This window comes from Anopheles stephensi, chromosome 2 (assembly GCF_013141755.1).
Source record: "Anopheles stephensi strain Indian chromosome 2, UCI_ANSTEP_V1.0, whole genome shotgun sequence".
Taxonomy (NCBI): domain Eukaryota; kingdom Metazoa; phylum Arthropoda; class Insecta; order Diptera; family Culicidae; genus Anopheles; species Anopheles stephensi.
In genome coordinates, this window is record NC_050202.1 from 11,638,112 (window position 1) to 11,657,076 (window position 18,965).

General features: G+C 44.7%; 3 protein-coding genes across 7 annotated transcripts in view; 2 read left to right on the plus strand and 1 right to left on the minus strand.

Moving 5' to 3' along the window:
- The window catches only part of LOC118503994 (calcium-transporting ATPase type 2C member 1), a 62,616-nt gene that overhangs the window by 6,131 nt on the left and 37,520 nt on the right, over nucleotides 1-18,965 (minus strand). For all 5 annotated transcript variants that reach the window (XM_036037941.1, XM_036037942.1, XM_036037944.1 and 2 more), the window contains exons 2-8: nucleotides 7,312-7,597; nucleotides 7,076-7,232; nucleotides 6,729-6,996; nucleotides 6,408-6,645; nucleotides 4,954-5,769; nucleotides 548-863; nucleotides 28-478 (exon numbers count right to left, since the gene is read on the minus strand). In XM_036037941.1, the coding sequence (XP_035893834.1) occupies nucleotides 28-478; nucleotides 548-863; nucleotides 4,954-5,769; nucleotides 6,408-6,645; nucleotides 6,729-6,996; nucleotides 7,076-7,232; nucleotides 7,312-7,597 (2,532 nt within the window). The remainder of the gene's footprint in view (nucleotides 1-27; nucleotides 479-547; nucleotides 864-4,953; nucleotides 5,770-6,407; nucleotides 6,646-6,728; nucleotides 6,997-7,075; nucleotides 7,233-7,311; nucleotides 7,598-18,965) is intronic.
- On the plus strand, nucleotides 1,162-2,179 carry LOC118504004 (mantle protein-like). The gene is made up of 2 exons (XM_036037960.1): nucleotides 1,162-1,294; nucleotides 1,366-2,179. The coding sequence occupies exons 1-2, from the start codon at nucleotides 1,286-1,288 to the stop codon at nucleotides 2,008-2,010; spliced, it is 654 nt and encodes a 217-aa protein (XP_035893853.1). The 5' UTR covers nucleotides 1,162-1,285; the 3' UTR covers nucleotides 2,011-2,179.
- On the plus strand, nucleotides 4,117-4,929 carry LOC118504007 (mantle protein-like). Its single transcript, XM_036037964.1, has 2 exons — nucleotides 4,117-4,205; nucleotides 4,267-4,929. The coding sequence occupies exons 1-2, from the start codon at nucleotides 4,197-4,199 to the stop codon at nucleotides 4,825-4,827; spliced, it is 570 nt and encodes a 189-aa protein (XP_035893857.1). The 5' UTR covers nucleotides 4,117-4,196; the 3' UTR covers nucleotides 4,828-4,929.

Consider the following 18,965-nt stretch of genomic DNA (forward strand, 5'->3'; position numbering starts at 1 on the left):
CTTTTTTTTAAATTGATCATTACTAACCTGAAACACACTCTTCGTCTGCGATCGACAGCTGAGCGCGTTCCACATATCGAACAGGACGAAGCAGGTAAACGTCATGGTCGTGTCACGGCTCGTTACACCCGTCCCGTCCGCCATTTCGCGCTGGAACACCCACAGCGTACCGAGGATGATAATGCCGGCCGACAGCAGTACGTTGATGATGAGCGATTTCGAGATCATCGGTTGCTTCACGTTGCGTGGCTTCTGCTTCAGCACGTCCTGATCGACCGGTTCGACGCCGAGCGATTGGGCCGGTGGTCCATCCATGATGATGTTAATCCACAGAATTTGCATCGCATTTAGCGGATTCGAGATGCCCATCAGCGTGGACAGTGCGATCAGCGAGAGGGCCGCAATCGATGTGCTTAGCTGAAAGCGCACAAAGTTGCGAATGTTCCAGAAGATGCCTTTGCCTTCCTCGATTGCGGCACTGAAATTAGAGGGACGCGTTTCAATTGGATTGCCAGCAAAGAGAAGGAATTCCTCCCCTAAAACTTACATGATCGTATGGAAATCGTCATCCACCAGGATCATGTCGGCCGCTTCCTTACACACGTCGGTACCGTTCTTGCCCATGGCAATACCAATGTCGGCCCGCTTTAGCGCAACACCATCGTTAACTCCGTCGCCCGTCATGCCCACGATGTGGCCGTTCTGTTGGAGTGCCTTCACGATCGCTAGCTTGTGTTTGGGGGTGACGCGGTAAAACACGCTCACCGTGTTGATGATCTTTTCCAGCTGCATCTCGTTCATCTGGTCGATGTCGTGTCCGGACATTGCCTGCATGTGCACGATGTCTAGTCCGATCTTAGACGCTGTGAATGGATAGGAAGGTGGAGATTTTTTATTGCAATTGTATCTCTGTAACTAGCAAGGATCGATCACCCATTGCTTCGGCAACTTCATATTATAGAGAAGCCCATCAGCAACTCAGGGCTGAAATTCTTGAAGACCAAGAATTCTATGTCTCTTCATAGTCATGATTCAGCAATGCTTGATTTCCGGTTCTCTTATGACCCACAACCCTTCCAAAGAATCGCACCAACCTTGCTGGCCATATGGTCGGTCACAAGCCACCCTGTTTTTCCCGTTAGTGACAGACAGACAGAAGGGAAGAGAAAGTTGGGACTCACGCATTCCATCCTTCGGCGGCTCGAACCGACATTTCTATAAAAGCGAACGTCAGCCCAACAGTAGCACACCATTCATCTACAACCCATCGAACCGAACACGCACAATGAAGCTCGTAAGCACAACACACTCCAGTCAGAGGTTTAAAACTCTTCGAAACTAACTATAACATTTCCTACATTTTAGATGCTCGTTCTCTGCTCGCTAGGAGCGCTGCTCCAAGCGTCGATCGCCACACACGACATCAACGTGCCGGTGCTGGTACCGGTGCCCCACATCAAGAAGGTCCCGTTCAGCATCCCCAAGATCGAACGCACCAAGGGCGAAATCATCAAGCACGTACCGGAAGCGGTCATCAAGCGCGTCCCGGTGGAGAAGCACGTTGAGGTGGAGAAGGAGGTGGAGGTGGTGAAGCATGTGCCCGTCACGAAGGAGGTTGTGGTCGAGCGGCCGGTTGAGGTGATACGCGAAGTTCCGATCGAGAAGGTGGTGATCGAAAAGGTCGAGGTACCGTACGAGGTGATCAAGCACGTGGAAAAGATCAAGCACATCCCGGTCGAGAAGCACATCGAGGTGATCAAGGAGGTGGAGGAGATCCGCGAGGTACCGTACAAGCGGTACGTGTTCAACAAGAAGCCCTTCCCGGTGCCGTACAACGAGCCGGAGGAGGTACAGGTGCCGTACACCGTGCCGGCACCGGTCGCACCGGTTGTCGCTGTGGTTGAACCGGCGGAACCGACGCTGAAGGAGAAGTTCCACAATCTGCTACCGCAGGCAGGCAGCTATCTGCCCGATCCGGTAGGATTTTTCAAGAAAATGGTGAACCATTAAGAATTGATGGCGTGGAATGGCGTGGAATGAAACTTGAATAAAGATATTTATTATACCAGATAACAAAACTAGAAAAAAACTTTCGTATGTTTTTGTATTGTATAATTATTATTTTAAATATTTTATTGTATGATGATAAACAGGTTTTGGTAAGCAATAAGGCCAAGTCGTTCAATTATGATTAAAAAAAGTTTGAGTTGATAAATAAAAGTTTTGTTTTAACTAGGAATTGAACTCTTTTCTTCGGAGTGGTCTGGTGGCTTAGACGACAGCGTCGACGGTCTTCACACGGCAGGACCGGGTTTCAAATCCCTTCAGAAACCGCCTCTCCATACGTAGGGCTAACTACCTTGCTACGGCTAACATCAAGGAACAGAAAGCCAGAAATGACTCTGCTTTTGATGCATGCTAATTGTAGTCGACTATCCAGCATCGTGTCCTTCATTCGATGATCCTATATCAAAGCGATACACCAAACTGGTTGACAGTGTGTTTTCAATCGTGACTGTTTTATGTAGACAGATTTAGAGCAGTTATGTTCTACAGGCGAGCAACTCCATGAGCAAAGAAGTTGGTACTAGTTTGAAAAATGCTCACGACCGGTGGTAACGACTTTGAGTATAACAATATTTTCTCATTTTTAGAGAAAGACGAAATCCTCGAACAGTGGAACAGTATGGCCACTCAATGGTATCATATCACTCTTCAAAAAACAGCACAACCTCACAAGCAAAGCCGACACACTTTATCGCCTGTTGATTTTACCCTAGTGAAACTTTGAACCAAGAACTAGAGCATCCATCTAAATGGTCTGGACGTGGCGATCACTTAGAATAAGCAGGTGGCGACATGTGTTGTAAATATTTTTCCGACTACCAACTGAAGTCAGGGGTGTCCAGAATATCTAGACATAGCTTTATCGGAGGATAGCATAGCGCGACAGTTGTGAGTTCACGACAGTTTAGCTTCTGATCGTTAAGGTCGAGAATGATTGGAAAAAATCTAACATGTGTTACAACAACCATAGTTAAGGTTAGCTGCCGAAATGATGACCAAGAAGGGTTAGAATGCTTCTCGGGCAAAATTTTATCCATTGAGTTTTAGGTACTAGTCTTTTTTTCTTTATATTTTGGACAATTTTCGAAAACTTCCTTACAATTTATGTGATGGTGTAATGTTCTTCGACAGTAGGAAGGTTTAGAATAAGCTACATCCCGCACATTACATACTCATTCGACACACTTCCAATGGTCCAACGGACTGCGAACTTCAACAGTCTACGTTCGAGCAAAAAGGCACCAGAAATTAGTGTAAAACTTATTTATTCTCTATGGTACGCTATGTTGTCCTGCTATCCACAATGTATGCTAAAAGCCCATTTCCAAGAATATTTCGGCGGTTATTAGCAAACATGAATGATCTTCAACAAACATATTATCTTATAGCTTCCAGTGCGTTCTTTAGGTTCTCTTCTTTCTTGGTCTAACCACCTTTTAGATCATGTCTGCCATTTGTGGCTTGCTAGATTTAGTCAGTCCTCAACTGTGGGGGAACGGCCCAGATGAGATTTCAACCTCGGTCGCGCCGTGTGAAGACCGGCGCCGCTGTAGCCTCGGCCGCCGGACCGCTCCGGTTATTCTGTTCTATAACCTGCCGCGTTCTTTAGGTTATTCTGTCACCCCATGTAAGATTCTTGGATCTTTGGAATTTTTATCACACTCAGGTTTTACATAATTCGACCAAATCCCGATCGGTTCGTCATATTCCATCATGCCCGATGACGGATTCTGATCAGCGATAACGATAAATTACACAAACAGCGACTATGGACGTTGATGTGGTGCTTAATCTTCAAAGTACAGCTATTAATACCGAAAAGAGATTTAAATATTAATGAAAGCGTGGGAAGTGAGTGTACCAAAACAAGTCGAGCAAATTCTGAAAGTTTGCGCACCGAGCTGGTTAAGTAACGACACTGGGGTTGACATTCCTTTTCTCTTGGCGATCATGTAACACGTTGTCCCGTGGTGCGTACCTCCCTTTGCCCTACCCAAAATCGCGCTCAAAGCGGACAGGTATAAAAGCGTTTGGCAAACGACACCCTAACGTATTAACAGTTCAACTTCCGCCGAAGACACATCCCACAAGTGAGCAGGTGCTAGGAGAGATTCACAACAACACACATCATGAAACTGGTAGGTCAATCACTGCGCACTGCACCTGCTCGTATCTAACCTTCCGGTACTTCCATTCTAGGTTATTTTCTTCGCCACGCTGGCGATTCTGAACGTGGCCCAAGCCAAGCTGGTGAAGGTGGAGGTACCGGTCTCCGTGCCGATCCCGGTCCCGGAGATTCAGCACATCGAGAAGCGCGTGTCGACCATCAAAGAGGTGAAAGTGCCGTACATTCAGGAGGTGCCGGAAGAGCATGTCGTTACGCACGTGAAGGAAGTGCCAGTCATCAAGGAGGTGCCGGTGGTGAACGAAATTACCGTGTACCGGGATGTGGAGGTCGTCAAGGAAGTGCCCGTGGAGAAGATTGTACACCGACGCGTCGAAGTTCCGGTGGAGGTTATTAAAGAGGTAGAGCTCGTGCGTGAGATACCGGTGATCAAGGAGATTCCCCACGTGAAAGTTGTGAAGGTGATCAAGGAAGTGCCGGTGGAGGAGGTTATCGAGAAGGATCTGCCCGTGGCAGAACCATACCCGGTGAAGGTTCCGATCCATGTTCCTGTCCCGGTTCAGGCGCACGAGCTGCACCTGACGAAGCTCAACAAGTTCTCGCACCTGCACGGTCTGAAGAATTTCCTGGGTTAACACGATAGCCTGTCCCCTGGCCCCTACTCCCAAAAATCCTTCCCCTTTCCCCTGTCCATATGTACACTGTTCGTATGTCAATAAAAAAGAAAATCTAACTTATTCAACCTAAAAAAAAGTACTCACCGATTGCCATGGCCGTTTCCTGCGAGTCTCCCGTAACCATCTTCACCAGCACACCGCTCGAGCGCAGCATTTCGATCGATTCGCGTACCAGCGGTCTTGGTGGATCGGTGATTCCCACCAGCCCAAGATACACAAGATCCTGTAGCGATGTGCCGCGGGCAATGGCTAGCACGCGCAAACCCTTCCGTCCGATTTCGTACGCTTCCTGCAAGAATTCTGCCTCGTTCTGTTTGTTCAAAGCGATCGCCTGCCCACCGTACCAGAACTTGGTGCACTGGGGCAACACCATCTCGATCGCACCCTTCACGAAGAACAGCTCCTCCTTCGTGTTGGCGTACTTTGGCACCGCCTTCACCGCCATCATCTTCTGTTCCGAGCTGAACGGGTACTCCTGAATGCGCAGGTAGTTGTCGGCGGCCGAATATTGACCGTTCTTCATCGCCGCAGCCAGTAGGGCACCTTCGGTCGGTTGGCCGAGCAGCGTATCGTTTTGGATGATCGCATTGTTGCAGACGACGCCCGCCTCTAGCAGCTGGTTAATGCTGGCCTTCGCGTTGTCCATGCTGTTACAGTCGCGGATGTGTATTTCACCGTTGTCGTTATATCCGGCGCCCGTCACGTCAGCCATATAACCGTCGGAAGTTATGATGACGGTGACGGTCATTTCGTTCTTGGTGATCGTACCGGTTTTGTCCGAGCAGATGACGGTTACGCAGCCGAGCGTCTCGACGGTCGGGAGTTTCTTTACGATACAGTGTCGTTTCGCCATACGCATGACTCCGAGGGCTAGCGTGACGGTCACTACGATCGGGAGACCTGAAGGATGAAGGTAATGTATGAAATCCATTTGCTTCATAAAAGGTCATATAATTTTATTATTGAATAGATTGCTTCCCAAATATTTTAATGAACCAATTTTAATAATTAAAATTTTAAATTTGTTGCATACATTTAGGGGTGCATTAACTCGTTTTCTTAGAAAAAGCCTTTTCATGTATAACAGCAGATTAAGCCAACCAGTAATAGAGGGTAATCTATTACTGTGAATAATCTCCGAAGCGTTTCCGCAAAGCCATTTTTTGTCCCTTTACTTTAGACACCCCCAATACGAAAAACGAATGTAAGGCACGTAAACTGGCCCGTTGCCAAAAATTATTCGACAACATTCAACATTCAGACACCAACAGCGTATGAGTCGGTTCGGCTCTCGGTTCGCATCCGTAGCATTGAAACTATTTCTTATTCTACTTCGTTTGATTTATTCCCGGAAAATGGGAACCCCTTGCAGAAGAAACGCGCGACCATTACAAATGCGCTGTTCTACTACCCTTGACGCTAGTTGGCGAAGGCGTAAGGATGGTACTACGTTCGGACCATTTATCACGGGGAGAAAATTGGAGCGAATGTAGGAGGCGAATCGCCAACAAAATTGCAAAGACAGCATCACCACTTACCTTCCGGGATGGCGGCCACGGCCAAGCTGACGCTGATGGTGAACATCTCGACCAGCGGTTTGGCCTGTATCCAGCCGAGCAGCATAATGGCGCCGATAATGCAGAAGGAGTAGAAGCTTAGCTGGGCGCCGAGAATGTCCATCGATTTTTGCATCGGCGTTTTCGGCGCTTCCTCGGCTTGCATCATTTTAAAGACCTCGCCGAACTCGCTGTTTTCGGCCGTGCTAACTACGATACCCTGGGGTGTTGTGGTGGTGATGTAAATAAGAAGAAAAATTCATTAACCTTCGACCTCGTACGCAAAATTGTTTTTTGCCGTACCTTTCCATTACCACACCTAACTAGCGTGCCCATAAAGGCGATGTTCTTCATGCTGGCATGATTCTTGGTGTTGTTGGCGTTCAGCACCACCTCGACGCTTTTGCGCGCCGGTTCCGTTTCGCCGGTAAAGCTTGACTCGTCGATCGACAGATCGAACGCCTCGAAGATTCGTATGTCGGCCGGAACGCGATCGCCTACGTTGAGGTACACGATATCGCCCGGTACGAGATTTCTGGCCAGAAACGTTTCTAATCGTCCTTCTCGCAAGCTGTAGAGTGATGGATGGGAAATAAAGACGGTTACGTACATGCAGTTCTCAAGAATCTGGAGGTTCGTGTAACCCTCACCAGTGACATTCCGGTGGGACGAGCTTTTTAAGCTCCTCCAGGCTCTTCTCCGAACGATACTCTTGGATGAACGCCACCGTAACGACGATAATGATCGCAATGGTAATACTGATCGCATCATCAAACTGTCGCATACAGGCACTCACGAGAGCGGAACCTGAAGTAAGCATAAGAAAAATCACCATAAATAAACACATTTCATTTCGGACAATCCTTCCTCTATCTAATATAGTTACCTAGCAGTAGAAGGATCAGTGGGTTTTTAAACTGCTGCACATACTTCATCCAGGGCGGCTCGTCGTCCAGTGCGTTCAGTTCATTGTAGCCGACGATCTTGGACCGACTGTTCGCCTCCGACCATCGCAGGCCCGTGCGAACGTCGACCCGTAGCCGGGCAGCGACCTCCTGTGCCGAGTAGGCCGAAGATTCGGCCGTCGACAGGAGCATTTCCTTTTCCGCGTCCGTGTCGTTCGTGGTATCGCCCACTCCTCCACCACCGCCACCGGTGTCTATGGCACCGCTCTGCAGAACAGAAAATAAAATATCACCTAATTAGCAAATAGTGTATTTGAAGATCGATAGTATGGTTTTAGTGGGGCTGTATTAGAAGTAAGAAAAACGCGTGCATCGGGGGATGGAAACTGGATCTGATAAATAACAACTGAGCGTACAACGGCGAACACTTGAGAAGGTTATTAATGGATCTCAACTGGATAAATCTATTCTAAGGAAGGGGTTTCAACGCTCAGCATCATTAGAGAGAGAGAGCTTAGCGGATTTTCTTTAGCTGGAAGGATATCACTCTTAGCGGAACACTGCGCAATGCTGTACACATATTAGTAGAGCTTCTCCAGGAAGGCGAATATTATTTTCAATTTTAATCTCCATCTAAAAGGTTTAACTTTATAGGACTCATTCCAGGGAAAGGCAACACGGCAAAGCAGCCATTTCAAAATTGGTGAAGCACATTGCAGATAAATTAATGGAAGTCATACCGTCATATTCTGGCGATTCGATTAGTGATCAACGATCAACTTGTTGCTGTTGCTGTTTATTACAAAAAAAAACTTTATTTCTTTCATACACCTAATAAGATTTGCTGCGTGACTGTAGAGGTGTTCCTTAGGTAGATAATTCGAGTAGATTAAGAGTAACAATATTGAACTATAAGTTATTGGAACAACCTTATCCGTTGCATGAAGCTACCGTGAAATTGAATATGCAAATTGCATACTTCTAGGCGCAATCTGCAGATTGTGAAGAAGTCATGTAGATTGCATACTTTTTGGCGTTATTTTTTGTATTTGTAAACCTTTAAAGCTGTTACTTAAAAAATTGTTTAAAACCTTTCTCCTGATCACCATCCGCCCATTATTCCCACAGGAACACTAAACCAACTGTCTGGAGAGATAGTGGTTTTAAATCTAGTGTGAAAAGTGCATATCTAAATATAGACAGCAAAATACACTCCTCATAACTCGCTGTCAAGCTTATTAAGATTGTTGTGCCGTACACTTGTGAAAACTATGAGCTCAACTTTTGCTAGCCATATTCCTTACCACTTACTGTAACATTTGCTAGCGAACGGCAAAGGAAAAACTTTCACCAACGAAACTTTCCCATCCACCGCGCTATCTGCAGCCTGTATATGTTACACATGGGACCGGTGGAGAGCCATCCACCTAACCGACTTGTTTTGTCTCTCACCGGTCCAATTCCCTCTTCCCTATTTGGTTTTCCTACACGCTGCTGCTGTAGCGATGAATTTTGCGTATATGTTTGTACCAGTTGTGGGCAAAACGTGTGGGGCAAAACAATCTTTCAGCACCCTCAGACTAACGCTACCGTTGCAGCCGCGTTCGGCGAAAGGAAGTGAAGCTGCTGAGCGGGAAAAGTTAATAAAACACATTCCGCCGAGAAGGTGAGCGACAAATTTTCTTCCGTTTTTTTATATTTTTTTCACTTCAGGTATCGTTTCTTCAACTCATCCACAATGAATGGTGCTACGTATCTGCAGTGTGTGTGCAATTTGCTATAAAATATGCGCCCTAACGACCACTCTCTGCTGACAGCGCGACAGAAGAAATGATGGATGCGTGCGCTGAATTGCAGTATGCACCGTACACACATCCATTATGAAAACTTTGCACACGTTCCTGTCGGCGTTTGAAAGGTGGATTTTAATAACTACGCTTAAATAGTGCCGTTGGTGGCAAATTTTGTCATAGTGAAATATTTAATTTAGCATCACATTACATCGAGCATTTATAGTAGCTTCATGGCGAACGCTTCATGATGTTTGCTTTGCCTTTAACGAATACCAGACCCTCACGCTTCTTAAATGTCAGGTGCGTGAAGATACAAAAGACCAGGAGCATACGATGAGCACATTGCTGCCACCGCAGTACGCCGTTCGCAAGCAGACAGGAAGCTTAAGGATTCAGTGGAAGCATAAAATTGGTTCACGTCATTAGGAGGAGCTTGGTAAACGGGTGTGTGTTCTGGCTGCTGCTAATGAGGAGAACGATCCACATGGCAGCAAGTTTAATTCCTTTCCTTGCGTTGGGAAGATTAAGAGCAGGGGGGGAAGAAATTATATAAATGTGTCCAATTATTTGAGCTCCTCCACATCAAACCGGCAGGATGTACAGAGCCTTGATGGATTAAATGCTAAGCGGGTTTGAACGTGCCAACAGTCAGAGATGAGAGGCGAAACACGTTAGCTGGCAAAGGAGTTTTTCCTCTTGAATTATACCGATGTGCAAATTAAGCAGACTAAACAAGAGTAAGAGTGATCTCTTTGAAAAATAAAGCCTTTGGACTTACAAAACCTCCAACTAGAACAACGGCTCCGGAAAAGTTGGTTTTTGTTCAACAAAGAACTTCCATTGCTCTATTGTCCCTTTGATCGTTCGTACGACAATCTCAAGTCGTGTTAATTTGCATACTTTCACACTTCACCGAAACGTTCCGCTTACCGACCACAGTATCGGTAATCGAATGATGGCGTTATATGAAAACGTTTCATCCATCACCTGTCGCGGCGTGTGGAACGAATCTGGCTTCCGTGCCCGCTGTTCAACTGTCCAATCCTGATGGTGGAGTGGTTCTTTGCTGTTTCCAATTTGCATTCCGTTGCTTCCTGCGCATTTTGCAAAGCACATTTTTTCCACAAGTGGAAGCTTGCTCTGAGTACCTTGATTGGCAGAGAACTGAGTGCCAGGCTGCTCTTAACAACGTCCTTTGTTTTTTTTTGCATTCTCCGTTTTACATCTTTCACTTGTAAACTGCATCGTTGTGTGGATTTAATAGCAGCCTTTAGCACCTCATATCGCGTTCTGCACCGGCACTACTCAGCCGTCGGATGCGGATTTTTCCAATCACGATCGAACGAACTACCAGGCGCCTCCATCGACTTTTGCACGCTGGCAATCGCATCAACAGGCGGCTTCTTTGTGTGAAGCATAATGGGAAAAACCTCCCTCATTCGTCTTTTTTTCAGTTTTTTCTAGGGATGGAAGGGCCGGGTCTCCGTCAGACGAGTCTACGTTACCTACGAGACCCGGAATAAATGGGTTGTTTTTATTTTCTTTAATTTCACCCACCGATAATCCTCTTTTTCCGCGGAAAATAAAAACACACACACAGAAAGCTAACTTTCAGTGTGGTTCGGGATAGCCGGGATCGAGCTAGCCCGTTTGGCACAGCTACCGCACACTAGCTTAGGGCACCAATGGTTGTGGTAATGAAATTTTTATAATTTAATCCTCGCCCTGCGCTTTTCGTATCGAGCATCCAGGTTTGCTCGCTCGGTGGTGGTATAATGCGACAGGAACGTATGGTCGTTCCCGCATAAAGCTCACAACCGCACGAACCTGTTTTCATGGCATCGGTAAGCGATAACGATGGCTTTTTCCCCGATGCTGGCGAGCAAAAGCAGGCTAATGACTTGGCTGGAAGTACTACGGTGGAGCAGCGAGTACACACACAAAAGAATCCTTTGCTTTGGCGAATATGAGGGACACACTCTGCTGGATGATGATGTGAGTTGGAAAATGGACGGCAAAGAAGATTAGAGATAGGTACGGGGCCAGTTCAGTAAAATTTAAGTTGAAAGAGCACTGAACTTTACCTTCCATATTTGAGTTTAATGGCGGTAGAAATGAGACAAATAGTACCACCCCAAAAAGGCAAAGCTTTTGTTAGTATGTTTGGGAGGAGTGGCATGGAGTTAGTAAAAAAGGAGTAGCATATCGGGGCAATCGGGGCAATGGAAATATATTCCCTACCAAAGAAGAATTTCACCCAAAACCCGAAAGCATAACTTTTCACAGGAAGTGAATCGTCGTGCACGATCGTTCACCCTCAATGATGATGAGAAGTTCTTTTCGAGCTTTCACACCCAGAGCCCTCAAGCTTTTCCACCACTACCTCCACCACCAAAGGACTACTGAAACTTTTTGACCGAACCAGAAGGTTGCTTTGGCGACGAGTAAATGAATTAAAGCTGCTGCATATTGTGCGGCCGTGACCAGGAGCGACGACCCATAAAACAGCATGCTAACCCGTGCTCGAAGGTGCTGGAGTGAAAATGTTGCCTGATTGTTGTTGTTCGGCGCTCCGTTTCTTGCATTCGTTTTGCCGTGTTGTTTAGTGTTCGTTTGCATAATTGATAAACTCAATGCTCCGCTCTGCGTTTTGACGATGAAGTGCTGAAGTGGTTGAGAAAGGGTTTTGCGAAATGCCCCTTCGGTGGAAGTTCTGTGCCGAGTTCTATGGGGTTGAATTTTTCCCACTGGGCTCGAGTTGTGAGAAGTGGACCCTTGGTTGATATTTTCCCTCCGATTAGCATACGGAGCAGTTTGTGAGAGTGAGTGGCACTGGAACAGTGTACCCCACACGAAGATGCATTTAGAATTTTTAATGAATCATAAAAAGTACCCAAAAAATATAAATTATACTGTTAGAGATAAATGATTAAATATTGTTTGCTTTCATAGGAAAAAAAATCTCAAAAAGCTCATCCTTACTGCAGTACTACAACAGAGGCAACAGGTGCGCCGCATTAAAATCCTTCGTTGACGCTACACCAAATTTATGGCTTTCACGGTTGCGTCTGACAACAAAAGGAGGGGCGTAAAAAAACCCCGACTCGCATAAACTTCAGTCGCACACTCAAACGGCATATTAGCACTTTATTTCCTTGTGAATAAAAAAAACTCACACACATAAACACACCGGAGGCACCAAACTAGTGGGAATGATAAATGACAAATGTTTACCCGCCGCGTTCGTTTTACATTTATGGCCGGATGGTTGTGGTGATGGTTGCGAAGAACTTTACCAATCATGCCAATTGGGTCGAAGAGACTGAAATTTCGAAGGAATGCAGGCAAATTTATGGCCGAAGGTGGTTAAAAAATCCAACCCAAACAGATTTAATTGCATGGAAAATAAATCACATCATTGTTTAATTGCTTAAATTTTGGTCGCTTTTAAGCGTTTTTCGATTTAAATTGAGTTTTGGAAAAGATAATAATTATGTCCTTGAAAAGGATTTTCCTCGTAGGATTCTAGCAGCGAAAAATACACAATAAGAAAATTATTTTAATATTTAGAATCTGTCAAATTTTAATCTCAGCGCATGATAGCGCCATCTGTGAGGAAACTCCAGAAACGCTTTTAGCTGCTGTTTTATATAAAATGTAAATTTTTAAATTTTAATTTTTGAAAAGAAAATTAAAAATCCAACATCCCTTTTATCACATTTATGTAAAATACTTTGATTTTAGCCTATTTTCGTATTGTAAGGCGTTTGGCAACTGGTCAGCTAAACTGAGATTCAACTCGATCATTAGATTTTTTCGAATTAATATTCAAACAATTAGAATTGAATTTTGGGGACTGGCAAAAAGATCATTTCTATTATTTACTGCCTTATATACCCTTATATTGCTGTAATACAATCGTTGGATTATTCTACAGAAACTGGGTTAAGATTTGAATTGTAACGTCTAAGACATCATAGTCCTCATATACTTATTAATAGTAGCGCCATCTTTGAGAAAACAATAAAAAAATATTTTTCTGTTATTTTAGGCTTAATGCTAATGCACATTTGACATTAGAAATTTAATATAAAATTATAATATCCCAATACGTTTCCTTATATTCAAATTCCTCTGCAACCTTAACAATCACGTAGCAAAAGCTTTTACAGTGGCAACGTTCCACACAGATGAAACGGTATGTGTCATTCGACGCACGTTGCTGCTTCTGAATCAAGCACCATAAATCCGTTCGCACGTTTGCGGTCAAGAACTTCAAACTACCCAACCAACCACTCCACGGCTTTACAGAGATCGGTCGAACGATAGGGTTCCGCAACGATGTGTACGCAGACAACCCAACACATCCTCGCCGTCCCCGAAATGGGGAACCCTCTCGCGCTAGTTCACCGCCCTTTAATTATGGCACCGGGCAACAGACTTTCACGGCAACAGCTTTCGTAAACACACGGTCCCGCTCTTCGGGGTTGCTCCCGAAAAACCCGATTTTCCAACCGAGGGTTTTGTTTGCCCTAAAGAGTTTTGTTTCACCCGGCTACAAAACCGACACTGTTACCACCGGTCCATCGTTCGTGGACCACCGGTGGGAGATACGGGGTGGTTTCGCTAGCTTAAGTGGGCACGGGAAAAACAATTCGCACCCGGTCTAAACGGTGTGTGCCGGTCGGCGAGAAAACCCAGGCGAAAAACGGACAAAGTTTTATCTTTGCCGGCCCTTTCCACGAGACAAAATAGGTGTGACCGCAAGTTGTTTTCCCGTTCATTTTCAGCATCCCCTTTTTTTACGTTACGAGTGTGTTGGGTGCGGGATGAGCGTGGCCCCGGTTTTCCGACTCATTGTGTACCGGATGGGTTCGCGGCTAGGGTACCAACCAGCGGTGTATCCGGTTGAAATACGGGTAGGACCGCGTTTCCTATCTGCTATTTGATTGTGTGCGGTCCTATGCAAACGTGCTTACCATCCATCCATCCACCACCATCTCGCTCAGGTCTGTGGCTCGGAAGATCTTTTCTGGGCGAGAATGGGAGCTAGAGCAGGGCAGATTAGATGATTTGAATGTAAATCTTTGCAGGCACCTCACAACTGTCCACTAGCATAAAATATGCATAAATTAATAACTAAAGCTATCCTTTGCTTCACAACAAAAATGTATAAATTGTTATTAGTAAAACAGGGCAGCATGATTTATGTTCCACTTAAAGAAGTGTACTAATTTCGGGCAGCGGAGAAACTTTAAGGTGATAAAAATAAAATAAAATTCATCTCGCTCGTAACACGTTGGCAGATATCGAAAAGCCGGAAAAGTCACGCAATTATCATAAATTACTGAGCCACTATACCGAGAGCAACAAGCGAGCCTGCCACCAGAAGTCCATGGAACAGAATTAATTTGTGTGTGTGTTTGAGAGTTGTTCTGTTTCTCGAAGGAGAAGAGTAAGAAAATTAAATCCTTGTCCAGGGTGCGATAGAACGACTTCATTAGACAATGAAGAAAGCGGAAGCAATCTACACCGGTAGCGATGAGATTAAAACAATTATCGTATCGGGAGAAGCGGTGGACCGTTTATCCATTTTTCTGTGCTTGTCCTTGGGATATTCGATTTTTAGTAAAAAAAATATTTAAGGTTGAAGCAAAATAGTTTTTAGAAGGAATAACTTTAAACCTTTACACTGTTTCTTGTATCGAACAACATCATTAACTTGGAAGTAGTTGAACGAAGGGAAGTTTAAAATTCAATAAACCAAGGCAGGAAAGGAAGCTCACACAAACCAGACAAGATAATTCTACCAACTTTGGACAGGAATTTGCAGATTGCAAACAATAGCCTGTGCCAGAGCATTCTTGGGTTCTCTTCGGTTGTTTTTTACCTGCGTGTATGTGTGTGTAAGACAGGTTGCTACACGGGAAAACAACCTCAACCGAAGAAGTATAGACAACCAACAACAAAACAAAACACAACTCGGATACATTCTCGTTAAGGGCGGAATTGCTTCCTCTTCGCCTGGGATGCCCCGGCTGGAGAATTGTTTCTCCACCAACTTGTTTTTGTTAAGTTTATTTTCTTGTATCCCTCTGCATCTCTCTCGCGCGCCCCACAAGTGACACGAAAAAGCGCAAATCCAATTTATGTTTTCCAATTCTGGTGGTGGGGGGGGTGGTTCGGGTGCACAGTGGAAAGTTTTTGTCCTGCGCCACATTGTGTTTCCTGCGGGATCGACTTTTCACGAGCAAATAAACATTGTTAATGCTGCTGGGTGTTTTCGTCTTTTTTTTTGTTTTCTACTACAAACCCGGTTTGGAAAAGATTTTTCTTTGCCATTTTTGTGTGTCGGTTTCCCAGCCGGCAAGAGTTTTTGTCGAGTGTTGTGTTTGAAAAATGATTTGAATGATATCGTACAACAACGGGCAGATCCGTTTAATCATCCTGTCTGAGCACCAATAAACATTTCTTCTTCGCCTCTTTGTGGGATTTTTTTCTGCAACGTCACATCCTGTTGCATATCTTCAGGCGCTTGCTTTTCTGCCCTTTTGTCAAGGATGGCCGGTTCCTTTTGTTGTTGTTGTTGTTGTCCGCTCTAATGGCGGTGGTAGGTGATGATTCTTTTTTTCTCTCTCACGGTCTACCGGATACAAGAAACAATGGAGCTGCTAATGAACAAGTTGAAGATGATTTTGCTGTTAATGTGAATAAAAAAAGGACATTGATCTTACAGAGCAAAATAACACAAAGAAGCGTTTGATTTCGATTTTAAAGCGTTTGAAGCGTTTCTTCATATATTGTTGTCTTTAAAAACGCTTTAAAAACGCTTAACTGTTAACTCTATACTTGTTAACAATTTAAACACATAATTATAATTTTTCCTATATTACTATTCCGGACGTAGTAAAACAGGGGGAAAACTACTCCAACTGACAAAACATATTATTTACAGACAAATTAATGTTCAGCACCCTTTATTTCACTTCACGTTTCCCATCCCCACCCATCTTTCAGTCAGTCAAACCCTCAAAACTACATCTGCAAATGAAAAGTCATGTCTCTTCCCGAAAACCACACCGCCTCCCCTTTCAAAACTTCCTAGCGATCCTGTTTGTTTGCCAGCAAAAGAAAGAAACCCCATCATTCCCGCGACGGCACCGCCAGCTGATCCCACCAACAACGTGAAGTCTCTTCTGATGGATATATCTTGCAATTGTTTTTACATCATTTACAGACTAACTTTTTTGCTGTCCCCTCGTTTTCCTCCATCACATTTGAAGTGGTGTGGCTATGTTTGGCATGGCAGCAAGAACTGTTTGCCAGCTCGTTAACCGCCCGATCTGCCGGTGTGCTAATGGCGTTAAGGCAGAAAGCCACCGACTTCAAGCGCGGATAAAGGATTAAATTTGCACAAAATGGCGAAAGTGAAACACAAAAAAAAACTTAAACTGCCTTCAAGGGTGAGCTGGGGCGTGGATAATGGGAAAGTGTAAGACTTGAAGAAGTAGTGTAATATAAAAAAAACTAGTCTGACGGGTTTTTGTGAAATGAAATAAAAACAAAGTAGCAACGAGGATTAAGGGAGTGTTACTGATTCCCATTTTCAGAATAGCGAAGCTTTCTTAATCTCCCGCTGCAGCAACCAACACGACAGTAATGAAAGTGTAGTATAATTGCAGTAGTTGTGGTTAGTAAATTAAATGAAGCCCTACAGTCGCCTTCCGGCAGACAGCAAATTGGTCGATGACGTTTGCAACTGCACTTACTTTCGAGGGTGCATTTCATTCAAAACAGCAATGTGAATGCAAATTTAAACGCTTATTACGAAACCGTAAGCCTTTGTTCCACCACTTAAAAAGGTATTAGCTGATGGTGTGGTCCGGCCGTTGAGTGGTGGTTTTAATGGTTAAAACACCCATGGATTGGGCATGAGGATGCGCAATTGAGCCCTTGGTGGTACTGTAGATAACACATTTGCTAAGTTCAAGCTGTAAAAGCATTCTTAGAATTTTTAATCTCTTTGACTTATAAATTTTCTAACTAAATCTTAATTACATTTAATTACATTTACCATTAGTTTGCGAGATCAAAACCGGATACTAAAATAGGTTAGTAGTTCTGAGTTGGGATACAGTTTCGAGCGCCCTCTCTCGAAATTCTCCTTTGCACCAATCATGATGAATTACTAAATCTCTTAGTTAGCAGGACCATTTCACTAAATTTTATTTACGTTATACTAGCGTATAGATTTTTATATCGTTTTTGCGAACAAAAAGTTCACAATACAACACCAAACAGCGCAGCGCCCTCTACCGGAATTACGGAGCAAGCTGTAAGCTCTAGTAATTAATTCGATTTTAAATTTTTTTGAATTTATTTTCATAGGTTTTTTTTTTACTCTTTTATGAAAATACTAAGCATACATACCAAGAATAAGTCAAGCTTTTCACCACATGCAATCGAATAACAACAGTTTGAGTTTGTTTGCTTAAATTACTCCATCCTGCATACATTTCCTACCCAAGCCTTTCCAGCTCGCCATATTTCCATTCGCCATCATAATTTCACACACGACTTACAACGTAAACGAAGCACGGTAAGTCGATAAAAACTCTACAGCCCCCGCTGTCTCCTGCTAGACGCCAAATGAAACCAGCACCGACCACCAATGGTAGGCGACGACAAAGGACTCTGAGTGTAAATAGAGCGAGAGTTTCATTCGCGGAGCAGCAAGAAAAAAAAAGAAACAAGCCAGCAAATCCCGTGGTGCTTTTTCCGCTAGATAATCTTCCAGAAATATGAGTGTACGACTTCCGGTGGAGCATTCGGTTGCTGCGGGACCTAGGTCAGGAGCTGTAGACTGGTGGCTTGAAAAACTGTACCCACCTCCCTGGGGGGGATTTTCATAAGCATGGCAAACGAAAGAAGAAAAAACTGGAACCAGGGAATGCGAATGTGTCCCGAGGGTTTATTTTACAATCCGCACCATTTTCATGTGGGAACCATTCGCGAACATTCGTCCAACGTTCGAGTCAAAGCGGTACACTAGCTTTCACCCGGCACAGTGGCATTTGAAACTTGTGTTACAAACAAATGTGCATACTAGAGTCGGCTGATGTGTGTGTGTGTGTCGGTGCGAATGACAAAGCGGAACTTGGCGAAAAGATAATATCGTAGCAAAACCCCCCTCGGAATCGGAAAAAGATCCTCCCACACTGCCCCATAGCGATGGTTTCCCCGACAGAACAGCAGCAGCATGCTCGGTAGGCAAAAGATATTTTAATTAAAGTTCCGGTGGATGAAAAATTCGTTCCATTTCACTTCCCGTTTTGCCACCGCCAAGTTCACTGGTCGGTTCCAGCGAGTTCAGTGGAGTACATTTTCACATTTTCACGTCGACGTGGTTGAATTGTCCTTGCCGCTGAGCGCTCTCTACCTTCCACCTTCTGGAAGACCCATTGCCGTGTGGCGGTAGAGCAAATTTCGAACGTTTCAAATTGTTGGCAAAATATCTCAATCAACTTTCCAGTGAGACAGTGAGAGAGTTCCCGGAGGCTCGGGATGTTCCGGAGCGGTTGTCTAAAGTACAAGCTCCAGTGTTTAGATTTATAGACGCAAAGAGGACCTTGATGAGCTTACCGGCATCCACCACAAAAACCTCTGAGTATTGAGTGTTTTACCGGCCGAGTAGTTGGATGTTTTGGGAGGGCGAACGGAGGGCAGGGCGAATCTAAAACTCGATCTAATACGCAGTCTGGAGATTTATTGGCAATGATGATCTTTTGAAGTTGGTGAAGAAAGTTACCCACCGCGGCAATCTTCAGCTTCCGGCTATGGGG